Source organism: Nannospalax galili, unplaced genomic scaffold (genome assembly GCF_000622305.1).
Source record: "Nannospalax galili isolate Female #2095 unplaced genomic scaffold, S.galili_v1.0 scaffold538, whole genome shotgun sequence".
Classification (NCBI taxonomy): Eukaryota; Metazoa; Chordata; class Mammalia; order Rodentia; family Spalacidae; genus Nannospalax; species Nannospalax galili.
Window position 1 is genome coordinate 673,372 of NW_008343842.1, and position 17,533 is coordinate 690,904.

Consider the following 17,533-nt stretch of genomic DNA (forward strand, 5'->3'; position numbering starts at 1 on the left):
CATGATAATAATAGTTTTTAACTAAAAGGAAACCTATACCAAAAATAGTTATTGTTAGAGTGAAAAATTTTAGAGACTTTTATTAATATTGCCCAGATGACATGTAATACAGTTTTAAAAGATTTTTTTAATAAATGAGATAAAAATCTTATTTTTCCCCTCACATTCATGACAAGAAATTGAGATTCAAAACTAGAGAAAGGGGCCAATGAGGTGGCTCAGTGGTTGAAGGTGCTTTCCGCCGAGCCGGATGATGTAAGTTTAGTCTCAGGGACCTGCGTGGTGGAAGAAAAGAACCAGTTTCTCCAAAATGTCCCCTGAACTCCACACACAAGCCGTGTGGCCCATGCCCACACATATACATACAAAAAGAAGTAAATAAATGTGAAAAGAAAGAAAATTAGAGAAAGGATATCCCTGTCCTTGCTTGTCCTTCTAGGACATTCTGTAGCAGAGAAGAGACACTTGGGTTAGGGATCATTCTGAGTCAGACAACAACTGAGGCATAAGAGGCCAAAGCGAGAAATACGCTGCAGTCCCTTGAACATTCTATCACTCTGTGTCTCAGATGTCCCCTGATCTGTGAACAGGAGGGCCTCTTCAGCGAGTCCGCTAGCACTTAGGAGAAAGCAGACATGAGGCCAAAGGAAAAGAAACCCACTTCCTCTGATCTCAACTTTCTCCACACTTAAGACAAGAGGACCCACAAGTTCTCTCTCACTTTGAAAGAATGACATCAGATCCTTGGCACAACAAAATTTGATGCAAAGTTTAACACAAATTGAAAAATGACCCATCACTACATAATATCTTTTGGGCTTCTGCTTATTCATGATGTTCTTCACATGCCCATTTTTCCTTTGGGAAAAAAAAAAATGGAAGGCTGAAGAGATAACTGAGTTGGTAAAGGATTTGCCTCACAAGCATGAAGACCTGAATTCAGATCTACAAAACACAGGTAAAAAGCTAGGCATGTCGATGTGTGCCTGCAATCCTATGGATGACACAAGATGGGAAGTTAGAGACAGGTGGATCCTAAGACATGTGTACACTGCAGCGTTACCATGCCACATTACAATTACCTGAATAAAATAGCCCGGCTCTTGACTTTAGTTTTGAAGAGTGAGCCCAAACTCAGAGAACACCCATTCCCCGAGACGTCTCTTGGAATTGTGCCCAGGAATTGTGTCCCAGAGTCAGGCCTCACCCAGTTGGTCCAGCTTCAGTTGGGGAACTGCAAGCTTGGATCCACCCTTATCAGACAACCCTGTCCTATCAGCCCTAGGCTTAGAATATCTCATACACAAAACGTAAAGTGCTCTTTCTCAATCTTCATCATTTTCAGTGAAGATGCAGTGCACTGACTTTCAGTGTCTTGATATGTTAATTCTCAAGCATACCTGTATTTATTCATTAACTCTGGGTGGAATCAAAAATTGAGGTTCGGAAGAATAAAGGTCAGGTGCCTAGATCACAAGATCACATGGTTCAGTGATTTTGTAGTTTTTTGGTTGCAAGGTTAAAAGTCATTAGTCCATATTCTGTCTATTTTATACAAGTCATTCCTACAGTATGCTAGCTAGCCTGGTCTGTGTAGCAAAGTTCCATGTCAGTGCCAGAACCTATCTCAAACAAAAGGTGAATGGCACCTGAGGACCACACACCCAAGGCTCTGACCTCCATGCCTTACACAGGCACATCAACACACACACACACACACACACAGAGAGAGAGAGAGAGAGAGAGAGAGAGAGAGAGAGAGAGAGAGAGAGAATAATTTGTGGACTTCTTTTAAAATTATTCACCTTGCAATTTTACCCCCAAAACGACACATCTACAATGCAGCCTCTCCCTCCAAGGTTCAGGGAACAGGAGGCAGAAAGAATTGTTAAAGCATCTCTCAACTCTCACCAGTGAAGGTTCTTTGTACAGTAGAGGGTTATTAACATGAAAGCCACAAATGGCCAAAGTGCAGAAAATAAGAGACTGCAGAGTGCTTGTCCCTGGGTAGGACTCCTGTATCCAACCTCTGCCACCCAGGGCTCAGGGATCATTGCAGAAGAGAAGGCAGAAAGACAGTAACAACCAGGGGTGGTGGATGACCACAAGGAAACAGCTTTCTAGGTGGCTAGGAAGTTGCTCATTTGAACTTACAGCAATGGTGACAGCATGCACGAGACCCATGCAAACTCAAACCAGACAAAACCCAGCATAAAGGTGGGGAAAGGGTATGCAGCCACAACCTTAGCTGAGGAACTATTGGCAACCAATGACTACCAGGAGAGGGAGAGCTGGTTTTCTTTAAGGCAGTGACTCTAAATAGGTTGACGAGGCTCCAGTGGGTGGACTTGCACTGAGGGACGCTTGGGGTCACAAATGTGGCTCAATACACCTTAACATATATGACAGAATTCATGAAATCCAGTGGGGAGGGCTAAGTGGGGGAGAGGGTTCAGATAGGGGAGGGGTTCCCACTAGGATCAAGATGTATTGTATGAAATTCATAAAAATTCTAAGGGGGAAAAAAAAGTTTGTGTGACTACTTACCTCTAGACCATTGATTTTGGTCATAAAGTCTAAGAAATCTGTGTCAAATTCTGTCCTTCGTGGATCTAGGATGTCATACAGCTTTTTCTTAATCCCTTGATGGATATTTTTGAATTTTATAGCCATAATATCTATTCCTTCGATTGTAGAATTACTCAAGGCTGAGTATGTCTGCACAATAGTTATCATTTCTGTAATCTTCAAAAGAGAAATGGTATTTTATTAAAATGAGTTATTAGGCCCCTTCTCTAAAATAGGCTCTTCATGAATCATTGACTTTGAAAAATAAAATAAAATAAAGGTCTGGGAATGTAGGGCTAATTCCTAGCACTTGGAAGATGAAGGAAAGAGGATCAGACATCTAGGGTCATCATCTACAAATGGTGAATTTGAGCCACCCTGAGATACATTAGACCCTACCTCGATAATATAAAACAACGGCTAGGCAAGATGGTTCAGCAGGTAAAGGCACTTGGCACTGAGACTTCATTTCTAGGACCCACAAGGTGGAAGGAGAGAACCCCCAAGTTGTCTCTGACCTCCACACTCTCTCTGTGGCACAAGCGCGCACACACACACACACACACACACACACACAGAAATGCAAAAATCTAAAAATAGGATCTATCATTTAGCTAAAACCAACCAGAGGAGACAAAATAGAAAACAAACTTCTCTGCTGGAGAGGTAGCTCAGGGACAGAATGGCGGAATGCTTGCCTAACAAGACCCTGGGTTTGATCTCCAGCTCTGCAAAACTGAAAGACAAAAAGCTACATAGTACCCTTTGGGCTTCTGGTTATTCATTAATGTCTTTCACACATTCATTTTTTATTTTTAAAATAAGATAAAAGGCTTAAAGAGATGACCCAGATGGTAAAGCATTTGCCTCACAAGCATGAAAACCTGAGTTCAGATCCCTAGAACCCATGAAAAAAAGCCAGGCATGGTGGTACATGCCTGAAGTCCTAGTGTGTTACATGGTGACTCAAGATGGGAAGTGAAGACAGAGGGATCATCCCACCAGGCATGGCTGCTGTTTAAGACAGATGGAGTTCTGTCACTTCCAAAGAGAACTGAATACCTTTTTCAGGAGTTAATTACTTTGTGCTTGAGGTGCGAAAGACTTGAGTAAATAGTTTCAACCTTTTGTTTTCAAGAACTTTGAAAACCATTTCCAAAGCTCTATTATTCTTGTTGGTCCTAACTGACAGTTCTGATATGTGACATCAGCATTCATCCACCTGTGACTTCCATCTGACACCTGTGGTCAGAGAAACTGGTCCTGAGTTACCATTTAAATACAAAACGTTCCCCACAGGCTGCTACAGGTCACCAGCTATTTTGGAATGCAGGCAACATAAAGAGATCAGATCTAGCTGGAGTCACTGAAGGTATGCTTTTGAAGGTTACACCCAGTCCTCGGAACTTCCTGCCTCTCTCTTCACTTCCTGTCTACCATGATGTAAGTGGACACGGTCATATACTCCTACCACCATGATGTTCTGCCTGAGGGCATGGGGCCAACCAACTGTGGATAGTTCTGAGTCTCATGGACCTAAATAAATCCTTCCACCTTTAAGTTGTCACAGTGATAAAAAAAAGAAATTGACACCCCAGAAGCCTAAAGGATGGCAGCAGTCTCTTCTGACCCTTGAAAAACCCCAAGAAACTCCCATAACTGATTTTATTTTAGACTTTGTCTTGGAAATAGCTTCCAATGTGCCATGCCTGCTCTAAATGTACCAATGCCATCTACTTCACACATACATGCGAAAAAGAAACACAAAACAGCAACAACAGAAGTCTCTTATACGTGCAGGCTATTTAGTTCTTAATCTTCAACACTTTCCATTTTGAGTTCTGCTTTAAACAATATGGTTCTAAATTGTCTAGGGAGGATGATTTTGTCCAGGGTGGGGAGGGAATGAGCTTCTCCTCAGCAAGTCTCCCAAATACCATATACCATGAAGACAACATTGTGATCCTTCTAGACAGCCATCAGAAGTCCCATACAGTCCTCATGCCTGTCAACTCAGAACCCTCGTCAGAGTAACCACTGTTCGAACTACACAATTTCTTTACACTTCCAAAAATGATTGTATCCAAACCTGGAGAAAATACAGGCCACCTAGTATTTTACAGCATGCTACATGTGCTCTCTATAAGCACTGGAAATGCCTGTCTCCTAACACAAACACTCCACTTGCCTACTTTATAAAGCAAAAGCAAAGGAATTGAAACTACCAACTGCTGTTATGCTGATCTCTTAAAAGTCTGCCCTTTAACCCTTACTACCACCTGGCCCCAACAGTGTCAACATTCATACATACATACATATACATACACACATACATATGTACATACAAGCAAAACATACACATTATATATATATATATATATAAAATCCAGGAACTGGGGCTGGAGATGGCTCAGCAGTTAAGAGCACTGGTTGCTCTTGTAGAGGGCCCAGGTCCAATTCTCCACACCCCCATGGAAGCTAAGAACCATCTGTAACTCCAGTCCCAGGGGAATCTGACCCCCTCATCTAACCTCCGCAAGGTGTTGCACAAAACGAGTATTCTTACATACATGTAGGCAATACACTCTTACACCTAAAATAAAAATATTCCCTTACAAAGAAGACCGAGAGAGGTTGGTAATAGCTAATGAGGAAGGACAGAATGCAAAAGAACACATGAGCTATAAAGCTATTTTTTCTAGCTTTTTCTTCTATTGTAGTGGATAAGTACATTAAAATGTAATTGATAGTGAAAGCGTAAAACTCCAAGCGACGTTCCGCAGGCTCAGAATGGCCATTCGAACTGTAGAGAAAGTTCACTGAGATGCATAGAGTTTGAGGCTGAACAAGTGTGTGAGTGGTTACCTTAATCTAGCTATGTGACACTTTTACGTATGAGTTAATTAGTAAAGTGATTTTTAAAAGCAGGGGAGGTACATCTATTAGAAGCAGAAAGTATATCAGTAGTGTTTTTCAGGGCAAGGCAGAGGGGGAAATTTGGTATAATTGCTAATGAGTCATAGTTGAGCAGCTCTGTGGAAATACTAGACACTGTTGTACACTTCATTTTTAAATTATTTATTTTTTAATATTTTATTATTTTTATTTTATGTGTATTCATGTATTGTCTGCATGTAGCTAAGTGCATCCGTGTCATGCAATGCCCTCAGAGGACAGAAGAGGCTGTCGGAGCCCCTGGAAATGGAGTGGGTGCTGGGATTCAAACCTGGGTCTTCTGCAAGAACAATCAGTGTTCTTAACCGCTGAGCCATCTCCCCAGCCCCTATTTATTTATTTTTATTTTATGTTATGCTTGCATGTGTTTAAGTACCCCGTGTCATACAGTGCCTTCAGAATTATGGACAGTTGATAGCCGCCATGTGGGTGCCGGGGTTCGAACCCAGGTCTTCTGCAAGAACAGCCAATGCTGGAGCCATCTCTCCAGCCCAGCCTTATACACTTTAAATGGGCAAATCTTATGAAAACTAAGTCTCCATGAAGCTACTAAAGAAACAGACTCATGGAAGTGTTTTGAAGGACCTCATTTAGTAATTTGGTTCTCTGCATCACCCACACTTTCCCATTCAGATAGCAAATAAAAAAGTAAGCTTCCGGACATGTCAAAGAATGTCCTTCAACCTGTGTTCTGTCCTCCCATCTCCTGCTACCCAGAAAATAATGACTAGGATCTTAAATCCTACCCAGATCCTCAGAGAGGCTAAAAGAATGCCTAGATCACACAGTGCATGTGTGTGTGTGTGTGTGTGTGTGTGTGTGTGTGTGTACACCTGTACAGGCAAGAAATCCATATGAAATGTCTCCCTCAATCACTCTGCACCTTATTTTTTGAGACAGGGTTTCTCACTGAACCTGGAACTCACTGGTTGGCTAGGCTGGTTGGCCAGTGAGCTCCCCTGGTCTGTCTAGCTGACTCCCTACCAGCGATGGGATTAGATGTATGTACCATCATACCCCACTTTTTACAGAGCCACTAGGGATCCAAACTCAGGTCCTCAGCAAGCAATTTACTGACTGAGCCATCCTTCCAGACCCATGATATCTTTATAGACTTCCCAAAGACTGACTCCAAGGAACCTCTAGTGTGGACTTCCCTAATGCCCTCTAAAGAATGCCATCACAAGCCAAATGTGGTGGTGGTGCACTCCTTTAATCCCAGTGCTCAGAAGGCTGAGGCAGGCAGATTTCTGTGAAATTGAGGCCAGCCTGGTCTATAGAGAGTTCCAAACCAGGCAGGGCTACAAGGAGAACTTGCCTCCCCGCTGCCACCTAAAAAAGAATGTCATCCTCAGCCAGTCCTAAGAATCAAAGTAAAAGATACAGAAGTTTCCAACCCAGGTCAGGCCAACAAAGGTTTCCCTACACACTGTCCAGATACACCACACACACAGGTTCAGAAGGAAGAGGTGATGTTCCACACCTGCAGGTTGCACACATTCTCTCAGCTTAACATAATGGTCAAAAGCAGATGCTTTCAAATTCAAGGTTCATCTATATGAGTAGAATTAAGGTCTTAGGAGAGGTGAGAGTTGGCAATAGCCTTTATGTGCCAGGCACAAGGCTCTAAAATGCAGTATGAAAAAAAAGTCAGTTAAAATAAATGCTGTAATGTGTGGGTAATCTGATTAGATGTGTCAGATAGCAATGAGAGGTGACCTGGGACAAAGATCATCTACCACAATGTATAAACTTTGAAATAACTAAAATGGTCTGGGTTGTGGCAGAATGCTGACTGCCAAGTGCTCACCTTCTCCAGTCTCTTGCAGAAGGCTTCGAATTTTCCAAATATATACATCTCTGAAACCTCAAAAGACTTTTCCCCTGAAGATTCCAAAATCTGCTTCCTTATTTTGTGAAAAGATGCCTGATATTCCTTAAATAGAAAAATGCAATCCTACAAGAGAATTGGAAAAAAGCAAAGAAGGTAATAAGAGGTTTGCCCAGGAGCCAAAAATCTACCCAGTGGGTCGATCATGACAGTCCCCAACCCCTCAAACAAGGGGCAGTGCTGTTAACAGAAGTTCAGATTCTCTGCTTAAATGTAAAGGCTATAAACATTAATATACCTTTTTTTTTTTCCTAAGACAGGGTCTCCTGTAGCCCTAGCTGGCATGGAATTCACTATGCAGACCAGGTCAGATTTTTAAAAAGGTCATAAAGTTGAGAAATGATGTGTTGGAGGGGAAACAGAAGTCAGAGGGGAGAAATGAGGGGCAGATATAATCACATTTCGTTGTATACATTTCTGACATTCCCAAGAAGAAAGAAAAATAGGGACTAGAGAGATAGCTCAGCAGTTAAGGGCACTGGTTGTTCTTGCAGAGGACCTGGGTTCAGTTCCCAGCACCCACATGGGAACTAACAACCATCCGTAGCTCCAGTTCTAGAGGATAGAGGATCTAATGCTCTTTTCTGGCCTCTTCAGGCACTGCATGCATGTGGTGCACTTATACACATAAGCAAAACACTCATACACATAAAATAAAAATGAAAATTTTTGAAAAAATTTAAAAAGTTGTTTTGTTTCTCAGCCTTCTGCTGAGGGTACAGTTTTTATTCTTCCTTATTTATATTTACTTTGTGTGTATGAGTGTTTTGCCTACATGCATGTAAGTGTACTCATGTACAAATGCCCATGGAGGCCAGAGAGGGCATTGGGTCCCCTGGAACTAGAGTTGCAGACAGTTGTTAGCTGCCATGTGGGTGCTGGGAACTGAACCTGGGCCCTCTGCAAGAGCAGCCAGTGTTCTTAACCATTGAGCCATCTCTCCAGCCCTCAAGATACAGTCTTTGAGGATTTTCTTCTTTGTCAAGAAGTGCTCTTGACACTAGAAAAAGAATGTATGTTCCTATTCTTGGTAATACCTTCCAATCTTGAATTTCTGCCTGCAGAAAAGATACTTATAACTTCGATGAAAAATTGCAGACCAATCCTCATTGAAGCAATTATTACTGCCATTTCTACCTCTGGCCACTGATTTCTCCACATTTTGTTGCTGCTGTTGTTGTTGATGTTGTTTGACACAGGGTCTCTAGCCTAGGCTAGCCTTAAACTCCATATGTAGCCAATCCTTCCATTTCCACCACCCCAGTGCTGGAATTACAGGTACATGCCACCACACCTACTTTATGTGGTGTTGGAGACAGAACCCTGGGATTCATGCGTGCTAAGGCACGAACTGCATCCCCAGCCCAATTTCTCCACATTTCATAGATGTCTGTTTCTCTTTGGTAATTTGCTCATCGCTACTTCTCTTCCTTAGCTGCAGTAGCCGTTCCTGATTCTGTAGAATAGATAAGTATTCCAGTCAAGTGCTGTAAACCCACCAGCTTAAGCCTGTCACGGCTTCCTCACAACTTCCACTCCTTCAACCTGCTCCTCTCCTTGCCAAAGTGACATCTCAATGACAACCTTAGTTATATTCTTGAACTGCTTTATCCATGATTGTTTCAAAGTTAGCCTGCTTCGTGGATAAACAGAGTATGCAGCATCGAGTTGGCTGGGCAGAGCTTTACTTTGTGCAACTAGAATACTTCTACAAACCTTGATCTTCTTTAATATGGCTGGTGTCTCCTGGTCCCATACGTAGTTTGCTCCTCCGTCAGTAATATATGCTTTACACGCCGTCACCATCTGGTTTGTTACCTAAAATGAAGGGAGATACAAAATAACTTTAGGTAAATGACTTTTAAAAATAGATAGTAAATAATACATATGATAAATAAGATAAATAATAAATCACACACACACACACACACACACAAATTCTAAACAAGGAAAGCCCAAAGTCACAGTTGTCTACTGCAATTAAGTCAATGTCCCTGGGCTCATGAGTTCCAAAGTCAAGTACATTTTCTCTTTGTCTATTCCACCTCCAAATAGCTCCTGATTCGGTCCAGGTATGATTTGCCTTCAACAGGCAAGCAGCTCTCACATGCTCCCCCCCAAAATAATAAAGAATAACCACTGAGAAATGGTCAGGAGAGGGAATGTAGCTCAGTTGATAGAGTGCTTGCCTAGCATGCACAGGCCCTGGGTTCAGTTCCCAGCACCACTTAAACAGGATATGGTTGGCGCACTCAGGAACTGGAGGCAGGAGGATCAGAAATTCAACCTCATCCTCAAATTCTAGTTCAAGGCTAGCCTGGGATACATGGGACCTTGGCAAAAGTGGGGAGAGGGGGGAGAGAGGAGAGAAGTGAACAGGGAGAGAGGGAGAGAGGGAAGGAAGGAGAAAGAGAGGAGAGGAGAAAGGGGAAAAACAGAAGGAAGGGAAATAAGTGGTTAGGAGATTAGATGAAGTTGACAGGCAGAAATTCAGAATTTGGCAGAATTTTTAAATACACAATACATATAAGATCATACCTATAGGCAATAGTAAGGACCCAGGTCTGAAAAGGGTTACTGGGGGAAGGAAATAGTTCTGGATGATTTTTTTTAAGAGACATTGATTTAATTTCACATTTTCTTATGAGATGGACTAAGTAGGTGCCAGCTTACAAAACTGTACAATTCTGTGGCTCTTTGGGCAGAAAATAGCAGAGTTCTATGGTCTTCGTCGAGCATGTAGATGATCATAAGAGGTTGGGTATGGCTGCTGGATGCTGGGGGCTCCTGGGACCATGGCAGGAAGCAGTATGGAGCTACCCGTGGAGGGTTCACATTCCAGGGCTGCCACTGGGATACCACAGGATTCTGCACCATGGTGAATGGTGTCAGGACCCACTGCACCTCGCCCGGCAGAATGGGGATGCCAGAATTCTGAGGCCGTTTCACAGGAGTTGGGAGGTACTCAAGAGGTTGCAGGAACTCTGGAGGCCGAGGGTACACAGGAGACAGAGCAGCAGCAGCATCACTGAGATCAGCTTCACTACCGTATTCCAAGGTCCTGAACAGGGCTTCTCCATAAAGGCAAAACAAGAGCTCGCTCCTTGACTTCTCATTGGCCTCAGAAATAGCCCAGTACAGATCCTGCAAGCTGACCAGCATGTGGAAACATCTTTTGTAGTTCTTCATGCCCCTCGATAGAGATGCTCGGAAATGGCTCTGGATTTCTCGGAGATCTTGCTCCCGGGGAAGCCGATTTCATTTCAATTATTTCCCACTCCTCAAGAAAGGCCCCGATTTCCCAATCCCTCCGTGGTCTAAAGGCAGGGCCTGGGGGCCTTCTTTCCTGGTTTCCTTCCCCTTCATTCTCTGCCTGGGTGTTTCTCCCACTTTCAGTTGGAGCTGCTGTTACCTTCATTTTCCTTCCTGAGCTAAGTCCTCTTCCACAGTGGACTGAGAACCAGCACTGACTGTGTACTGATGGGTTAGCAGAGTCTGGAATGTGGAGAGGAGAACTGTGTTCACCCCCTGGGCTCCTAGAAGTCTCTGACCAATTCTGGGTGATTTTTAAGATCGGTAACAATGAGTGGACATGATGGCACAACTCCTTTAATCCTAGTACTGGGGAGGCAAAGGCAACCGGATCTCTGTGAGATGGAGGAAGTCTGGTCTACATACTGAACGCCCAGGTCAGCTGAGGTTATAGGGAGACACTGTCTCAAAAAAGTAAAAAAAAAAAAGGGGGGGGCTCGAGAGATGGCACAGCAATTAAGAGCACTTGCGCTTGCAGAGGACCCAGGTTCAGTTCCTAGCACCCACGCGGTGGCTAATAATTAAAAAGACAAAAAAAAAAAAACCATAAAATTTTAAAGAGAAGCTCACCTTGGTGAATAACGAGGTCATTCTCTCTGATGTATTATAATACCGCGACGCGCTGTGGATCATTCTGATGGCATTAATCAAGTTTTGTATTCCATGTGCCATGGAAACCTAAAATTGAAATAGAGAAAGCAAATTCTAGCATACAAGTATAGTTTTGTGAGTTTTTGTTGTGTTTTGCTTTGATTTTTTTTTTTTTTTTTTTGGTCATTTTTTTGGTCTCCCTGTAGGCCCAGTTGGCCTGGAACTCGCTATGCAGACCAGGCTGGCCTTGATCTCAGACCTGCCTCTGCCTCCTGAGGGCTGGGATTAAAGGCATGACCATGCCCAACTCAAGTACAGTTTTAATAACTGTATTCGGAATTAAAAGAACTCTAATGACACACAAATAGCATATTTCATTGTTAAGTCAAATTTTATATTCCTACAGTACACTATACATGATTGTTTCAAATGGGCAATTTAATGCCATGCGTTGGATCCTGGAGCAGGAAAAAAGGACAACAATTTTGACAAATGTGCTAAAATAACTAATGTTAAGATCTTAACAGGAAGAAGTGGATAAAGAAGACACTGCCCTAATGTTGCAGCCTCTCTCTAATTCTGAAATTACTTTATTTAAAGGTAAAATTTTGGTCGGGCAGGTGGCATACACCCTTAATCCCAGCACTCAGACGGCAGATCTCTGAGACTGAGGTCAGCCTGGTCTACATAGTGTATTCCAGTCCAGCTAGGGCTACAGGGTGAGGGGGGCTGGAGAGATATCTCAGTGGTTAAGAGCAGTTGCTGCTCTCGGAGGGGACCTGGGTTCTGTTCCCAGCATCCACATGGTATCTCACAATCATTGTAAGTTCAGTTCTAGGGGATCCAATGCCCTCTGCAGGCATTGCATGCATATGCTGCACTGACATACATGCAGGTAAAATATTCAGACATAAGCTACATAAATCAGGGACTGGGGAGATGGCTCAGCAGTTAAGAGAACTGACTGCTCTTGCAGAGGACCGGGGTTTGATTCCCAGCACTACATGGTAGTTAACAACCATCTATAGCTCCAGTTCCAGGGAAATCTGACACCTTCTTCTGACCTCCACGGGCTTTGCATGACATGGATGCACTCACATACATGCAGGCAATACACTCATACACATAAAATAAAAATAATATATAAAATATTTGTAAAGTATATAAATCAATTTTTTAATTTTTAAAATAAAATTTTGGACCAGGATGTAGCTCAGTGGCAAAGCTTTTGCCTAGAGTGGATAGGGTCCTGTGTTTGATCTCTAGCAGTATGACTGATCAAAGAAAGGGAGAGAGAGAGAGAGAGAGAGAGAGAGAGAGAGAGAGAGAGAGAGAGAGGTTTTTAAATGAGCTTTGGTTTGTTTTTATTTCTTGTATGTGTGCATGTATGCAAGCATGTGTGTTCATGTGAGAGCACATGGCACAGTGTACATGAGGAGGTCAGAGTACAATCTTCGGGAGCCAGTTCACTCCTTCTACAATGTGGGTCCCAAGAATCAAACTCAAGTTGTCAGGCTTGGTGGCAAGTGCCTTTGCCTGCTTAAACATCTCACTGGCTTCAGAAAGACTATTTTTTTTTGGAGAGGGTCTTTTTGAGACAGGGTCTCCCTGTAGCCTCAGCTGGCCTGAACTCACTATGTAGACAGCTGGCCTCAAACTCACAGAGCTCCACCAGCCTCTGCCTCCCGAGTGCTGGGATTAAAGGCATGTGCCACCACACCCAGCCCCAGAAAGATAAAATTTTTAAAACCTAAATTTTAACCGGGTGCAGTAGTGCCACGTCTTTAATCCCAGCATTCCAGAGGTGGAAACAGGTGGATCACTGCCTGCCTGGTCTATATAGCAAGTTCCAGGCCAGCTGGGGCTACAGGGAGACTGTGTTATATAGCTTTAGTTGTCAACTTGACACACCTGGGTAGAGGGAGCCTCAACTGGGGAACTGCTTCCATTGGACTGGCCTGTGGCCATGTCTAGGGGGCATCTTCTTGATTACTGAGTAATGTGGGAGGGCCCAGCCCACTGTGGGTGGTGCCACCCCTGGGCAGGTGGTCCTGTGTTATATAAGAAAGCAGGTTCAGCACGGGCCAGTAAGCAGCGTTCCTCCATGGCCTGTGCTTCAAGCTCACGCCTCCAGGTTCCTGTTCTGAGTTCCTACCTTGGGCTTCCTCTGTGATGAACTGTGACTCGGGAGATATAAGCCAAAAAAAACCTTTCCTCCCCAAGTTGGTATTGGTCAGAGTGTTTTGTCACAGCAATGGAGAAATAAACTAGAACAGAGACCCTATCTCAAAAAGACCAAAAAAAAAAAAAAAAAAGTTCTTTTAAGGCTAGCTGTTTCATCAGTGGTAGGATGTCTTCTTAGCATATACAAAGCCATGCATGGGCTTGGTCCCCAGGACCATACACACACAAAGTATCTGCAGAGGGAAAAGCAACTTCAAAGCTGACTACTTCAAAGCCAGGTAAGGTAAATTGCTAGACTAAAAAGAAGAAAGCGGGGTATAGGAGAACACAGAGACAATCCCGGTGCTTGGGAGGCAAAAGCAGAAAGGTCCGAAGTTCAAGGCCGGCCGAAGCTACGCAGTGAGTTCAAAGCTAGCCTGGGCCACCGGAGGTCTCATCTCAAAAATATCAACAGCTCCTCTGCTCTTTCTTAGAGATGAAGAAACTGATACCTTGAGGGGTAAAGTAACTTACAGTGCAAAGGATGATTAGAAAGAGAAATCAGACCAGAAGTCCTTCTTACCTGTCCATCTCGATTCATATCCCAGGACTAGCTTGTAAAGATTGTGGGAGAAATCTAAAGATAGGAAACCTATTCCCCAAAAGCTCACCGTAGAGTGGAAGAAAACCAGGCAAGTAAGTAAAAGATGTAAACGACTCAGAGCCAAGCAGAGTGGGTACAAGGAGGACACACAGCCATGGCCCCACACACTAAATACTTACTATGTGTGGGTACTGGACTCAGAGTTTCCTGGATTACCTAGTTTATACTGGCAATGATCCCTTAAAAGTAGGTCTGAGGGGCTGGAGAGCTGGCACCATGGTTAAGAGAATTTGCTGCTCTTGTGGAGGACCTGGGTTCAGTTCCCAACCCCCACGTCAGGCAGTTCACAACCACCTATACTCCAGCTCCAGCTCCACAGGACCTGATGCCTTCATCTGGCCTCCACAGGCACCTGCATGCATGTGATGCACACACACACACACACACACACACACACACACTCAGGCACACAAATACACACATTAAATAAATAAATAATAAATAATAGAAGATAGATAGATGATAGACAGACAGATAAATGAGTTAGATAAATAGAAAGTCAAAGTAAACTTGGTGAACTGGAGAGATGGGTCAGTGGTTTAGAGCACTGGCTATTCTTTCAGAGGACCTGGGTTCGGTTCCCATCACCCACATGGCACCTAACAACTGGCTGTTACTCCAGTTCCAGGGGATCCAACACCCTCTTCTGGCCTCACTGTCCATTACACATATGTGGTGCACTTACATACATGCAGGCAAAACATTCATATGCATAAAATAAAAATAAATTTAAAAATTTTAAGATTATTTTTTAAATTTTTAATATTTATTTTATTTTTAGTTATAGGGGAGGGTGTGTACACATGAGTGCAGGTGCCTGTAGAAGCCAAATGAGGGCTTTAGATCCCTTGGAACTGGAGTTACAGGTGTTTGTGAGCAGCTTGATGTTGGTGCTAGGAACTGTACTTGGGTCTTCTGCAAGAGGAGTACAGACATTGAGCTACTAAGCCCCAGCCATCTTTCCAGCTCCCCAACCAAAGTTCTGTTTTTATATACTGAATTATTTACATGTATTAATTCATTATAAAATCACTCTGAAAGATAATAGCAAGCTAGATCTAGGGGTTCTAGTCTTATCTACAATTCTATAAAGATTCTGTTGGAAAAGAGACGTTGGTCCTAAAATATTGGCTCACGTATCTTGAGAATAATTCGAAAATGTCAAAAGTATTTGGGATCTTTTATCTAATCCTTAAAAGATTTTAGAGTTTCCTCTTCAGAGGGGGGAATGTTAGAGTAGTCAAAAGCCCCATATATATATATGAAGAAGAAAGAGTACATAAAAAAAAGAAATGGAGGATCTTATAAAGATTCTACAAAACAGTAAACTTGGAAGAACGGCAAAATACTTCTTATTTAAAATGCCATACACGAAAACATACTTACACCTAAAATTGTTATACATGCAAATGTATTTAACGTACACAGCACAGTGCCTATGTTGAAAAGCACCTTTACAAATACAACTGTTTGGGCAGCCCTCCTGCCTAAATGTGATTCAAAACTCAGGCAACACTCAGGCAAGATTGCAAACCACTGCCCCAAGTACTTAAAAAATACCATTTCCTTGATTTGCCTTTTCTATCTAAAGAAATGATAGGACAGTATAATTTTCATATTTGTATGAAATGCTAGCCAATCCATAAATTTAAAATTACCAGAAAGTTTGAAGGACTAGCAAGTGATATCAAGTGATACTTTTTTAAATTACATTTGTTTTCAAAAAACCAAAAAAAATTACATTTATTTATTGTGTTGTGTGTGTGTATGTGTCTGGGAGAATGTGCCATGGCACACACGAGGTCAGAGGAAAACTTGCAGGAGTTGGTTCTCTCCTTCCACCACATGGGACTTGGGGATCGAACGCGGGTTGTCAGTCTTGGAGGTTTCTTTACTCACTGAGCTGTCTTCCTAGATCAAAGGCACTTTACAGAGATCGGCTATGTGATACCAGCAAAGTGCTTACCCCAAAATGACATCATTTCCTACTCTTTAAACTGGAAGATTATCTACCATGGTAGGCAGCCTTCAAGATGGCCCCAGTGACAGTCACTCTTACGGTATTCCCGTACTTGGATAATTCCTACCCCCCAGGTGGGGTAGACTTACTGGCTTGTTTCTAACCAATAGAATTCAACCAAAATGATGAGATTTCTAAGCTGAGGCTACAGAAAACAGTGAGTGTCAGCCAGGCCTGGAGGTCCAGGACTATCATCCCAGCGACTCAAGAAGCTGAGCTAAGAAGATTACAGGTCCAAGGTCTGCGTGGCTCCAGAGTGAGTTCAAGGCCACTTTAGGCAACTTAGCAAGAGCTTACCTCAAAATAAAAAATTTATTTTAGAAAGGCCAGGGGTGGGCACATTTACACTGAAGGACATCTGGGTACACATGCTTGTCTGGATAGGACTTAGCGTGCATGGTGGAATACATGAGGTCCAGTGGGGGGAAAAGGGAAGCATGGATGGGGGAGGGGGTCTAAATCTGATTAAGAATTGTTGTATGAAATTACAAAAGCTCAATTAGAAAAAAAAAAAAAAAAAAAAAAGGTCCAAGGGTCAGAGGACATATTCCTAGTGATGCAAGAACCTGGTTCAGTTCCCAGGAGCAAGAACAAAAAAAAACATGAAAAGGGGAAAAAAAAGGCTTCCAATTTGGCAGCTCTCAGTCACTTGCCCAAGGAGTTGCTATGAGGAGAGGCCCATGAGGCTAAGGGTGGAAGTCTGCCAATTATCACAGGACTGAGTTTAGGACAAATCCTCCACAGCCAGCCTACTCATATGGCGAGACCACTGCCCCAGTTATCAGCCTGTCTGTACCTCCATGAGAGACCTTAAAGGCACCTGGCTTTCTAACCCACAGAGACTGCCACATAATAGATGGCCCTTATTTTAAGCTACTTGGTATGGGGGTGTAATTTATTATTCAGTCATGGATAAGTACTATATTTGTCTTGTCTAATTCACAAATGAAGTCCTGATTAGAATAACCCTGCATATTTAAGCATGGGTTAAAAGATCAAATCTAGGTTTCTCAGCAGTTAAGAACACTGGCTGTTCTTGCAGATCTGGGTTCAGGTCCCAGCACCCACATGGTAGCTAACAATATAATTCATAATTTCAGTTCCAGGAAATCCAACATCACCTTCTGGCCTGCTTAGGCATTGTATGCACATGGTGCACATATATATATATATAAAACAGTAATGTATATAAAATAAAATCAAAAAATTTTGTAAAGATTAAATAATCTAGTTTGTAATTCATTACAACTATATAATAGGAAAATATGCCTTTTAAAGAGTTTTTGATAGTGTATACTTTCTGCAATGTGTACATATTAAAGTTATTTTAAGGTGCAAGTTAATTATGCGAATTAACTTTTTAAACTGC

At 42.6% G+C, this 17,533-nt stretch overlaps 1 protein-coding gene across 1 annotated transcript in view; it reads right to left on the bottom strand.

The window, feature by feature from the left end:
- The window catches only part of Dnah8 (dynein axonemal heavy chain 8), a 308,707-nt gene that overhangs the window by 260,784 nt on the left and 30,390 nt on the right, over nucleotides 1–17,533 (bottom strand). Inside the window, exons 8-11 of the mRNA XM_008840196.1 lie at nucleotides 11,297–11,404; nucleotides 9,131–9,232; nucleotides 7,334–7,480; nucleotides 2,548–2,745 (exon numbers count right to left, since the gene is read on the bottom strand). Of these exons, the coding sequence (XP_008838418.1) occupies nucleotides 2,548–2,745; nucleotides 7,334–7,480; nucleotides 9,131–9,232; nucleotides 11,297–11,404 (555 nt within the window). The remainder of the gene's footprint in view (nucleotides 1–2,547; nucleotides 2,746–7,333; nucleotides 7,481–9,130; nucleotides 9,233–11,296; nucleotides 11,405–17,533) is intronic.